At 39.4% G+C, this 13872-nt stretch overlaps 1 protein-coding gene across 2 annotated transcripts; it reads left to right on the plus strand.

Annotated features, from left to right (window-relative positions):
• The first annotated feature begins 659 nt into the window (after positions 1–659).
• On the plus strand, positions 660–11611 carry LOC141428775 (uncharacterized). Of its 2 annotated transcripts, XM_074088782.1 has the most exons (5): positions 660–824; positions 2292–2429; positions 3197–3273; positions 8675–8810; positions 11440–11611. In XM_074088782.1, coding segments are annotated over exons 1-5 (411 nt in total). In that variant the 5' UTR covers positions 660–823; the 3' UTR covers positions 11499–11611. The 2 variants fall into 2 exon arrangements, with proteins under 2 accessions (XP_073944883.1, XP_073944884.1); XM_074088783.1 differs by lacking the exon at positions 8675–8810.
• Positions 11612–13872: the final 2261 nt, after the last annotated feature.

The following is a 13872-nucleotide window of genomic DNA, read 5'->3' on the forward strand; positions in this document are numbered from 1 at the left end:
ATTTAAAACGGAAATGTAATGTAGATGATAATGCAAGTACAGTACAGTCAACAAAAGTCATCATTCATCATCATCCCAGCCCATATACACGTCGAACTTCTGAGCGCAGGCCTCCTCTCAAAATGAGATCCTCTGCTTGAGAGGCCATAGTCAAACCACTGCCGTGGCCTAAGCCGTGGTGGCCTAGTGGTAATCCGTGGTGGCCTATTGGTTTGAACTATCGCCTCTCAAGCAGAGGGTCGTGGGTTCAAACCCCGGCTCGCACCTATGAGTTTTTCGAAAATTCATGTGCGGAAATACATTTCAAGTTTACCACGAGCTTTGCGGTGAAGGAAAACATCGTGAGGAAACCTGCACAAACCTGCGAAGCAATTCAATGGTGCGTGTGAAGTTCCCAATCCGCACTGGGCCCGCGTGGGAACTATGGCCCAAGCCCTCTTGTTCTGAGAGGAGGCCTGTGCCCAGCAGTGGGACATATATAGGCTGAGATGATGATGAGTCAAACCACTAGATCGCCATGACTTTGTAACAAAAAGTACAGTCTACAAAAATTCTGGTATTTAAAATTATTTTTTTAACGAAAACTTTTTATGTCTAATGCATTCCATAGATATTTATGAACATGTGATCTGACAATGTTCTGAGCGCCGAATGGTCAGTTTTTTAATGACAGGTGAAAACAAGCTCAGTTCATCACATTAGAAGTAAAAAAACCAGGTTGAATTTACTTACCTCGTATATAACTGTATAGGAAGAGATGAGAACTGAAGGAGCAATTCCAAGGAATCTTTACTTTGTATAAAGCTGTAGCAAAGCCACTACAAGTATGTAACTACCTAATATAGTCAGCTTGTTAGCTCTTGTTAGTTTCTAAGAAGATATGGCTACTTTTTTTACCGTACAACGGCAAAATTGTCCTCCGATGGACAGAGCCATATTTTTTTAAAGAAACAACAAGATATGGCTTTGTCCCTTGAGTGTCAATTTTGCCAGTTTCTAGTTATTGCATTTGGTCGATATTTGATAAAGAAAAATCTCGAAAATTAAATATGTGTACGTAATGGTGGAGAAACGGTGAGAGCACGAGTCCGTACGTCTATGTAATTCCATTATTCAACGAGTTTATTTCGCAACGGCGCGGTTCAAAACGTCCGCCGACCGTCACCCGCACACAAGGCCTTGCTGTGGCCGACTCACGCCTGAAGACCGGACTAACTTGGTACATTTTTGATGCAAGTGAAGAGCTTTGACAATGAGCTTTTATTTGTAATGTAACATTCGCTATAATACTCAAGTTTATCTTATCAGCATCTTAAAGCTACCATTTTCACAGGAACATCAAAAAGTATGAATGAAACTAAAAAAATCAAAAGATCCGATTGGCATAAAGAAAACTTTAAATAATAACAAAATAGGTAAAAACTCTACGACTCATTCAACATCGTGAAGTCAAAACCTTCCGAGTTTACTTTTGTACTATTTCTTAGACTTAGTAGTCTAACTTACCATCACAGGTTCTTATCACAGAACCTGTGAATCACAGTTTCACCATCCATTGATAAAATTCATTTGACGGATAAATGGGATGCCGTCTCTGATTGTTTTGTTCGAATAGACGGACGCGGCATCACATTTATCCGTCAAATAAAATTAATCAGTTAGTAGGTGGTGAAACAGCCCCATAGACTTGGTTTTCTCCATCGGATTTCTCTTTTATTTGGAGTGTGCAAAGACGAATGCGACGGCGAATGCGGGCGCAACTATGCCGCCAAAACAGTGCACAAATCGGGCTCGCAAGGCTTCGCTATATTGCTGTTTCCTCTGTTTATGTGACCCTTTCTGGTGCCGTGTTTCTGGTTATAGGTCATTGACGATGACGTGTGCCGTAGTTCTTATTACAATGTCATTAATGTCTAATTTTGTCAAAATCACGCGTCTTCGTGGATGGCACTAGGTATAAGTAAATGGTCTACGGAAAGAACATGCCTAGTCACCTTTTTTTTTAAATTGAGATTTTAATCTCAAAATGTAGAGCTCACAAAGTACTATGACTTACCACTGAATGAAATATTCGAAAACAATATAAAATCAATTTTTTTATCTTAGATAAATGGTAACCATATAAGTAGCGTAATTGTTCGTGATGACTAACTTTCAAACCGCTGTAACTCAAAAAAAGCTTAGGTGACTAGACGACTCCGTGGACCCTTCAAGTGTTTACGATTTATGTGACCAGCCAGTCGGGTGTTTTTGAATTTTTTGCACTTGCTTTAAACGTTCTTTCTTTGCAGTGCTAGAAAATAGTTGTTTCAGCCTGGAACTGCGCACCGGGGTGACCATAATAGCGGTGCTGGAATTATTAAATGGGCTCTCCTACTTATCATTCGCTAGTACGCCAGATCATGGTCCTTCGTCACAAGAAAACACTAGTAAGTTTGACTTAACGCGATCATTTTGCTACAAGTATATTTTGGTACTTGCTTTGCTGGCCAAACCTAAGTTCGGTTAAGATTTTCGTTATAGTATAAAGGCTGAAAGTTTTTAATATGAAGTTCTAACGCAGGTAAGAACGATCACAGAGCAAAAACAAAGTTTGTTTGCTCTGTGAGAACGATCCCCAAATATGAAATTTAAATGTTGGGGGTTTTGAAAAAGTCACTTATCAAAACGTCATAAAATTTCACCTCAATTTCGTCATAGGTAGGTACTATAAACTCAATTTTTATATATTTATTCGGAATGATATTAGAAATTACTTTCTTCACTGCTAGACACTTTATAGGGGGACAACATTCTACCAGTCAGTCTTTAGAAATATTGTAGGTACTTAGGAATATTGATTTTCGAAATTGTGCTACAGAGCCATAACACAATACAATATAGTATCCATACTAATATTATAAATGCGAAAGTGTGTGTGTTTTGTATGTTTGTCCGTCTTTCACGTCGAAACGGAGCGACGGATCGACGTGATTTTTGGCATAGAGATAGTTTATGGGCCCATAGCGTAGGCTACTTTTTATCACGGAAAATGCACAGTTCCTGAGGGAACAGCACGCGATAACCGAATTCTACGCGGAGGAAGCCGCGGGCAAAAGCTAGTATTATACACGGTTGAAACGCCGGCATACTCTCGACAGTTAATTGTAGTTTCCATGTTCGTAATTAATCACGTGTTTTATTTTTATTTTTACAGTAGCAAAAATATCAATAGCAGTTTACGGTGGCATTGAACTAATCGTCGCTATTCTGATGCTCGTTGGGATAAACACGGTAATTATGATAGATCTACATAGATTTACATACAGGGACGCTGTAACTGCTAGACGTACACGGTGCCGTAGCCAAGGAACTCTCAAGCAGCGTATCCACCAATAATGTCCGAGGATGTGTTGCGAGGGATGTGTTTTTCATGAACCAATAGAAGCGCTTCATTAACACATCCTCGCACAGCACATCTCTGGTGGAAACAGCTGAGCGCAGCGAGGCGAGGTAAATGAAGCGTTTCTATTGGTTATGAAAAACATATTCCTCGCAACACATCCTCGCACATCTCCGGTGGAAACGCTGGTTTATAGTTTCATCGTGTCCGTACATCCATCCGCGGCCTACCTACTGTCCTTGTGCAAAACCGACTGACTGATTGACTGTTATTTTACATGAATTACTAACGCAGACAAAGTATTTAGGAAAACAAAAGAGATGTTTCTAGTATTTTAGTTTTAGTTCATTTTCTAAGTTTGATCTTAAATGATTTTACCCTGAGCGTGGTTAAGGCCGAATTATCTGAACTTCACCATTTCTTTTATTCATCTTCAATTCAGCACGTCATATACATACAAACATACATTCAATTTTTTTTGTGATCGGGTGAACATAAATTCATTTATTTCAGGCAACTTGGCCCATACAATGAATACCTTAGACTAACATTATCTTGGGTATGTATTATAAGACCGACAAATCATAATACCTACAGTTGAAATGTCGACGCATAACACATCGAAATTCAGAATACCGAATGTACAAAATACCGACAACCGATACACCGAAGGTCGAAATATCTATTTTTAAATGACCGAAAGTACAAAATCCCGAAAATGGGGTATGTATTATAATACCGAAAAATCATATTACCTACAGTCGAAATATCGACACTTAACAAATCGAAATTCAGAATACCGAAAGTACAAAATACCGAAAGCAAAAAAAAGTTTGATATGTGCGAGCGAGTGAAGCGAGCGAGCAAGACGGTTCGAGGCAAAAGCGACTTGGATAGGTTAGGTTCAGAAGGCTAAGGCGGGAGCGAAGCGGAGCGTAGCTCCCGCCTTAGCCTTCGATGTTAGGTTTTTTTTTATAGCAGCCCGGATAATATTGCTTCACAAATGATCTTTGCTGTTGAATCTTATTCAACCTACTTTCTTAGTGGCAGTTAAGTATCTTGCCTGCTATAAAAAAAACCTAACATCGAAGGCTAAGGCGGGAACTACGCTCCGCTCCGCTCCGCTTCGTTCCCGCCTTAGCCTTCTGAACCTAACCTATCCGAGTCGCTTCTGCTGCGAACCGTCTTGCTCGCTCGCTTCCCTCGCTCGCACAAATCTTTTCCTGCTATATTTGTTTCGTCTTTGGTACCTATAACGGCAGTTTCGGTATTTTGATTTTCGATATATTGATTGTCGATTATTTTACTTGTAGTGATTATGACTGTTCGGCATTATGAGTTTTCGACCTTTCGAGTGTAGGTATTTTGATCTTCGGGATTGTAATCTTCGGGTTTTAGGCTGCCGGTCAAATGTACTTTCGGGATTTCAAACTTTCGGTCATATATCCATTCGACGTTTTAATATTCGGCCTTCCGTCCATAGGTCTTGTGAAATTCGGTCTTTCGTTTATCGGTATTATAATACATACCCATTATCTTAGATTGACATTATCAGTAAGTCGTCAATTACTGGCCACCTTAAACTTAAAATGAATTCTAGCCACCTATAAACAGAGTTCATTTTTAGTGTAAGGTGTCAAATCCTGGCCATGGGCACCTTATACTCAACTCTGGTCACCTACTAATAAAAATAATTTTTAGTATAAGGTGGCCAGTTATAGATAGGTGACCAGCTTATGACCAGTCCTGACTATAATCAATAATGTTTAAAGCTAATTAATATAATATAGTTTAACAAGCGTTCTTGATGTAAGGTCGTAAAAGTGCACTTTCCACAAAAGTCTTACTTACCACAAAACGTAACTACGCTATTGGAGAATTTTCACGAAATGTACACGAAATGTGCACATGCCCAAGTTGTGCACATGCCCAATTAGTGCACATGCCCAATTTAATTTTATCCGTGTAATGTTTCATTTCCGTTGTTCCTTGGTAAATGGGACGGCCGCTTGTTTGGGACGCCACATGTGTGGACACATTGGCGCCGTCTCATCTTGCTAAGACATCATTGAGGGCTGGTGCGGCGGCTGCAACGGCCGAAACAGCAAAATGCCGTAAATATGAGAATCTGGCAAACAATTTCATATTTGCGGCCTTTGCTGTTGAAACGCTTGGTCCGTGGGGTCCCGAAGCAAAAAAACTATATTTTTTTAAAGATGCTTGCCCGTTCCACTGGTGACCATAGGGCTGGCTCTTTCCTCGGTCACCGTATTGGCATTGCCATACAACGAGGAAACGCAGCCAGCCTTATGGGCACCCTGCCCAATAGCAACGACTTGGGTGATATTTGTAAATATAGATTTTTAGGATTAGAGTAAGCTAGTTTTAGTTCTTTTTTTATTTATTTCTGTTCATTATTGTATATATTATTTGTTTGTTTATAAATCAATTTACTACCGTCTCAAAACAAAGGGGAATATTATTTTACTGTTTTAATAAAGTTAGTTTCTCAAAGTTCTATTCTATCTAGGTATTTGTTGCTGATCCATTAAAACTAAGTCATAGGGTTGTCGCACAATATTTATTTTTTATTTTCAATGTGACATATTGGTAGGTAGGATACAAAACGTTTTTGTTAAAAGAAATTTTCAGTTTCTTAAAAAAAAACAGTCTGACTGAGCCTTTTGATCAGTGTCGTAAAATTAGGGGTGTTTTTATACCATTTCGCGGGTTCGATTCCCGGTTCAAACAGGCGATTATTCAAAAATCTTTGAATGCAGTTAAAACGGTTTTCGAAACCAAAATGAAGTCTCCCAGTAAAATTGTCTGTTGTAGCGCCATCTGACGGCTCAGCTAGGGACTGCACGAGCGACGGTTATGTTGCCCGCTCTCGCCGCGCTCGAACCGTTCGCGTGCCCGCGCGTTTTAGCCAATAGAATAATTTATTTTCTCCCCACTCTGATATCTTGTCTCTGGGGACGCGCCATGTTCTTCTTCCGAGAACTGCTAGACGCTTACAATTTCGTGTGTGACGCTCGCTTTTTCTTAAACTCTGTTTTCTGTTTAATATTATATAATATTCTTTGTACCCTAAACTCTAAATGTGGTGTGTTTATGCTCGTGTGTGTATTGGATGATTATACGCTTTATTGCCCTGGAACCTGCCCTTTTCTTCTACTCCATTCCACGAGGACGCCCCGCTACACTGTCAAATTGTTGACAGACAATTGTAAGACCTTAGATGAATGATTGGTCTCGCGCGCTCGCTCGACTAGATACCGCCGGCGTACTTGTCAAATGCGGCAACAAATAGTACCTACACCGAATTCGGCGTACCCGAGCCCGAGGCGAGTCAGTCGCGTTGCAAACTGCGTAAGGTGCATCTACCGAATGTTTTGTTAAATTTTGGTCATAAACCGAAGTAAAATGCCAGTTTTCGCAGTGAAACTGTGTAAAAATAATACTACAAGAAATAAGAAGGACACTGGGATCACATACCATCAGAAAATATCGTATAATTTCGAAATTACAAAATAAAATAACATGAACCCTAAACGCCATTCTGTGTTGCCGCGTACACAAGCATCAAATTCCCCGTGGTTGAGATTTTAATAAATTAAATTTTATTGTTATCATCATTAAATGATGATAAATTTTAATAACTTATTTTATTTAAGTATCTAACGTAATTATTATATAAACATAACCTAGTTCTATATTATTTAATGTTTATCTTTGTGATATATACACTGAAGGTGTATAAATTGTTACCCGACACTATTTCATTAAGGGGTAAATGTGTCTTAAAATTAAAAATGATTTTCGTCTTCCCATTCAAAAAGCCCAATCAGCTGATTTACTTAGGTACCTATTATAGGAAACGAAAAAAAATTATTTTTTTTTCGTATTTCTACCCATTTTCCTGAAATGTTAACTTTTTACCCGACTGCCCGAAGGAGGGTTATGTTTTTCAAGCGTATGTATGTAAGTATGTATGTATGCATATGTATATTTAGTAAACATTTTTTTTTTAATCTTAATTAACCTGTACGTTATATTAGGTTTAACTATAGGTGCAACGTGTTATCTTAACTACGCAAAACTTCTTAGTTGGTGACTCAGTCCATGAATTTTTAGTAATAATTTGTAAATATTGAATGTCCTTAAATATATATATTTTTTAATTAAAAGTGAGGCCTGATGATTGATATACCTACATCATACCTACCATTTTTTCAAAGAAGAAACCTTCGTCTAACCTATACACAAACATATTAATACATTCATTCTTAATTACTTCTTAATTATTTTGTAACCAGTAACTTAATAGACCACAGAATAATTTATTTTCCCAATAATTCGGGTAACAGTGGAGCAGCTGGCAACAAAATTCGTCACGCACACTAGCATCCTTGCAAATTGTCTTACACCGTTCTTACGCACACTACAATATTGAGTTGCCGCATTCACGAACCTTTTGTTTTTAGGTAGCGCGGTATCTAGTCGAGCGAGCGCGCGAGACCAATCATTCATCTAAGTGTAAGACCATGCCATACTTTTCCTCCTTGTGGCATGGTCTTGGGACACCCTGTATACCTATGGGCCACTTATTCCATGGAAGTGGCAATTCGTGGATTCGTAATTTATTGACGGACTCAGCTACGCTTCGCCCGTCAAACTCTACTCACCCACGAATTGCTTGCTTCGGCAATAATGTACTAAACCTACCTAATATTTTTTCATTCGATTCGATCGAATAGGTAAGGTATTATTTGTTTAGGTATTACATGGTATTACGTGTATGAGATGTTTTTAGAATTACGTTATTAAGCCAACGACACGTTTTCAGAGTGACTGTTTCCCACTTAACTCTCTACCTGAAACTGCTGAACCGATTTTGATGAAACTTGCGCTATTCCCTAAGTTTAAACTATCCTTATGCTGCATTTCCACCAGCGATATAAGGATGAGTTGCAAGGAATGTGTTTGTCATTAACCAATAGAATTTAGCTTTGAACATCATCGAACTAAACGTGGATAAGGAAAAGTGGTCGACACGTTAATGCCCAATAGACGACACCCTGCTGTCATCTCTATTGCCAATGAACGACTTAAAATTAACGATGACAACGATTGGGACAGCGACGAGCACCCGGACGTTTACCTTACTGAAACTTTCATCAACCTCAATAAATTATTCTATTTGTAAGTGGTAGAGGTATGTAAAATAAAAACTTTGTGAGAAATCGACCCGCGTTTGACACGAGACTTGCAGTTCGTTGTTTGTTTTAGGAAACGGGTTGGATGGTGCTGCCCTGTGTTATCTTCACCGTAATTTTCTACACCATGCTTTGGATTATAATTATATTTTCGCTAATAATGGTTGGAGGAGAAATTATCGGGGCAGCCATCGGGCTACTAATCATCAGTAAGATTTTTTTTTTTTTTGGTTGGCACATCTAGTTATTTAGGAAAATCAATCCAATGTATACCTAGGCACAATCGACCCATTTAATTACTTGATCACTATAGAACCTTCCCATAGAAAATGATTTTGATCTGTCTATGTAGGTATGCTTATTGGATGACGTAAAATGTCACAATGACAAGGTTCTGTGGTGGTCTAGGAATCAAAAATTGGATTTACTGTCATTTAGTGCAAATAAAATAGAAAATGGACAACTCAAAATTATACGTCAAAGCAGAAAAATTACAATTTGAAATACATCAACAAGGAAAATTAAATCTTGTCCCATGGCAAAATTGATAAATTTGATGTACGCCGAAAAAAAAACGACCACTTATATACGTGCACTCAAAAATATGACGAATTGTAAATACGTTCCACCCGAAATCATTTGTTTTGAGTTGCTTATTTAATTTTGCTCATACAAACAATGCTTACTTAATGCAATGCAATGTTGTTTTTTGTTGGCAGATATTTTAAAGTGTATGCAGTCCTAATGGTCCCAAAGAAAGACCAGCGCTGTTGGCACGGGCGGCATTATGCTGATTTGGGACCATTATGTGACCGTGATACAAAAATCAATTTGGTTATAAATATTTTTCAGCACCTTTATATTTTGACAGAATTCACTTTGGTTTTTGGTTTACGTCCAAATGCAAAATGATCAATTCAAGTGGACGATTCTCTATTTGCACCGAAGAACAGTAAATGAAAAATTGTTTGAGTTTGACTGTACTTATAATTCATGCGACACATACATCCTTATTGTGTGATGGGTGTTATGTTATGTATAACGGCGAGGCAATAGTAGGAATGTCTCCAGGATTCGGTCGCCGCCCAGGCCTAGCTTGCGTTCTCACGCCTGCATCATGCATACCTAGGACCACTATCTGACCGCCTACATCATCCATTTAGTTATAAATACTTTCTCACCGCCTTTATCATCCATACCTAGCTTGACGCCACTATCTCCACCGCCTGCATCATCCATACCTAGCTTGACACCACTATCTCCACCGCCTGCATCATCCATACCTAGCTTGACACCACTATCTCCACCGCCTGCATCATCCATACCTAGCTTGACGCCACTATCTCCACCGCCTGCATCATCCATACCTAGCTTGACGCCACTATCTCCACCGCCTGCATCATCCATACCTAGCTTGACGCCACTATCTCCACCGCCTGCATCATCCATACCTAGCTTGACGCCACTATCTCCATCGCCTGCATCATCCATACCTAGCTTGACGCCACTATCTCCACCGCCTGCATCATCCATACCTAGCTTGACGCCACTATCTCCACCGCCTGCATCATCCATACCTAGCTTGACGCCACTATCTCCACCGCCTGCATCATCCATACCTAGCTTGACACCACTATCTCCACCGCCTGCATCATCCATACCTAGCTTGACGCCACGATCTCCACCGCCTGCATCATCCATACCTAGCTTGACGCCACAATCTCCACCGCCTGCATCATCCATACCTAGCTTGACGCCACAATCTCCACCGCCTGCATCATCCATACCTAGCTTGACGCCACAATCTCCACCGCCTGCATCATCCATACCTAGCTTGACGCCACTATCTCCACCGCCTGCATCATCCATACCTAGCTTGACGCCACTATCTCCACCGCCTGCATCATCCATACCTAAGCCTTGATCTACTTAAGTAGTTATAGACTCACAACTCACAGACAAGGTGCTAAAGTATGCTCAAAGCTCAAAGTAACAAGAAATGCAGTTTCATCGCAGTTGCGTTTCACCGTCTGTTTTAAGAGATACCTACATAAACTTGAAAGATTCGGTACAAAATACAAAATCCTTCGAAAAATATTACTTGATTTTTTCGTAACGACTACGGAACTCTAGTTTTATATATTTTACACAACACTGCGAGATTCGTAATTTTCGATAACGCAAGTGCTTAGGCAGTTGTCTCACCGCCAGCGAGGAAACGATTTGCTATCGACTATTTTCTCGCTCAAGAAACGAACAAAAGATATAAGATCCTGTGTGAGTAAAAGAGACACATATATTAATAGTTGATCGCTGGCTGTTCACACTGTCGGCGAGAACTCGCTCTTACATCTTTTGTCGCAGCGACAAGAGCTATAAAACTCGCTGAGCTATAGATACTCGCTCAGCGATGTCAGCTTGGCGGCCGCCCCGCACGAGCGAGTGGAGTGGAACGAGCAATCGCCCGTCGCACTCGAACACTCGCTTACAGCCAGCGATAAAACTACACTCGCTTCTCGCTGCTCACCCACTCGTTTCTAGTTACTCGCTCATCGTCAGCGGTGGGACAAGTGCCTATCGTGTGACCGTCGACGTCGATGCCTACTTCATTCAAATATGAAAGCGTTAGGCCCAGGCCGGACTACGGCTAAACCGCCGCGGTTTTTAACCGCGTGACTTTGTGAATCAAACTAATGTAAGCGGACGCACTGGCGGCTTTTAGTTTAGCGGTTTAGCCGTATTGTGGCCTCGGCCTAGGGGTTGACTTTTGGTATTACTGCTGTGTATACCCATAGATATACCATACTTTACTATAATCATAATTCTTCTTTTTTGCAGGCGCTGTGGCAGCTTATTGTGTGTTAGTGGTGGTCAGCTGGTACTCTGAGAATGCCTGACACCGCAGACAACCCGAATTATACAATGTACTTAATGTTCCTGCATCTCAATTTTTTTTGTGATTATTTAATTATTTTTTATTATTTTGTATTAATATTTTATTTTGACAGTATATTAATTGTTTTGTTCACCATCGTAACGCTGGTAGGCAGATGCGTCGTATTATTATTGAAATGGACATGACAGTCATTCGCGTCTTAACCTCCTGGGGTTCAAAGTGATAATACTAGTACGTATTATCTATATAAATAAAAATGAATCGTAAAATGTGTTGCTAAGCGCAAAACTCGGGAACCACTGGTCCGATTTCGCTAACTCTTTTTTTGCTTTCCGGTGGCGAATGCACTAGTCCCAAAACGCACTATTAGTCGATACACTCTAATTTCGAAAGCCCCGCTTCTCATAAGAAACTAGGCCCAAAACACCATATTTCCAAAAAGGCTCATTCTCGATTTACACGAGAACCATTGAGAACTAGTCCCAAAATACACCTTTCCCAAAATACCCCAAATTGTGTTCACCTGTAGGTGGCGTCATACTTCATTCTCATAATGCATAGTTCTCAAAACACTCTAGTTCCAAAATACCCTAATTTTTCTTCTTTTATATTCGAATGACTTTTTGAAATTGCTTTCAAAATGTGCATTATTTAGATGCTTTTGAGGTATTTCATTTAAGTCAGTCGTTATTTCGTTCGATTAAGGTCTCAACTATCATAATATCATTGCCTTACGAATACCGTTTTCTACGGTGTTGTTATAAATATGTTTTAAGTACATATAATAAAATTGGCCAAGAAAATGTGGAGCCATGCTCAGTTTAGGATTTCGTAATAATGTTATAATAGAAAAATGCCCTTTGTCATTGATTAACTGAAAGAACACTAAATCTTGACGGCACTGACGCCCTTTTAGGGAAATAATAGGGTATCTATTTTAGTAAATACGCATCCTCAAAAGCATCTAAATAATGCACATTTTGAAAGCAATTTCAAAGTCATTCGAAATTAAAAGAAAAAAAAATAGGGTATTTTGGAACTAAAGTGTTTTGAGAACTATGCATTATGAGAATGAAGTATTACGCCACCTACAGGTGAACACAATTTGGGGTATTTTGGGAAAGGTGTATTTTGGGACTAGTTCTCAATGGTTCTCGTGTAAATCGAGAATGAGCCTTTTTGGAAATATGGTGTTTTGGGCCTAGTTTCTTATGAGAAGAGGGGCTTTCGAAATTAGAGTGTATTGACTAATAGTGCGTTTTGGGACTAGTGCATTCGCCGCCGGAAAGTTTTTTTGTTGTGTTCGTTACTGCCTGGAGAAGGTTTTTATGGAAGAAAATACAGAAAAAATACAACGGGGGCGAAGCCGCGAGCAACAGCTAGTTAGCAATAAAATTTATATCTTTTGAAAAAGGAATGAAGTGTCATTTTCTCGGTATCATTCAAATTAACAAAAAAATAAATTCAACTTTATCTATGAGACATTAAGATTTAAATTTCGATGCCAATTTTTGTTGTATGGTGGGTCGCAGGAGGTTAATGTTGGGCCCGCCTTCTGACAATAATTGTGATGAAAATGAGGGTATTTTGTCGACACCGCCAAGCACCAAGCACCAAGGCGTTCTAGCGCAGTTCAGTTGGCTTTCGTTGTAGCTCACCTTTAGGAGCCCCCAAAAATTAAACTAGTTGGATCATTTTTCAAGTTATTAAGGTCGAAAGACGCATCGATAACGCCTGGAAAAGGTTCTGGTCCACGAAGGAGCTGGTAGGTAAAGGGCAGCCTTCCATTGACACTTAAGCAGAAACTCATAATTTTGACATGTGTATACTGCCCATCCTAACCTGCGGTGCTCAGACATGGCTCTTAACAGAAATTCAGAAACCCAAGCTGAAGGTCTGCCAAAGAGCTATGGAGCACAGCATTGTAAGTATTAAAAGGAGGGATCAAAGTCCAAGTCAAAATATCTTTATTCAATTTAGGCTATAACAAGCACTTATGAATGTCAAAAAAAAATCTACCACCGGTTCGGAAATACCTCTGTTGAGAAGAATCCGGCATGAAACTCAACGAGGTATATTTTTTGAAGCAGATTTACAATGTGATTAAATGACTAGATGAAAACCCGGCTTCGCTCGGGTAAAATGTAAAGTCATAATAATATGTTTGAAAAAAAATTTTGCCAGTAAAGACTTTCGTACTTATCGAAAAATCTGACGTATATTCCCAGCCTTAATTATTATCACAAACAATTTAACGGCTAACCTACGTATCGATATTTCACCAGTAGATATTTCTCCTAAATCTTATTTGCCCAAATAACTACGTAGTCCGTCCCAAAGTTCTGTCACAAATGAAAATAATGATAAAAACAAAA

Source organism: Choristoneura fumiferana, chromosome 6, assembly GCF_025370935.1.
Source record: "Choristoneura fumiferana chromosome 6, NRCan_CFum_1, whole genome shotgun sequence".
NCBI classification, from domain to species: domain Eukaryota; kingdom Metazoa; phylum Arthropoda; class Insecta; order Lepidoptera; family Tortricidae; genus Choristoneura; species Choristoneura fumiferana.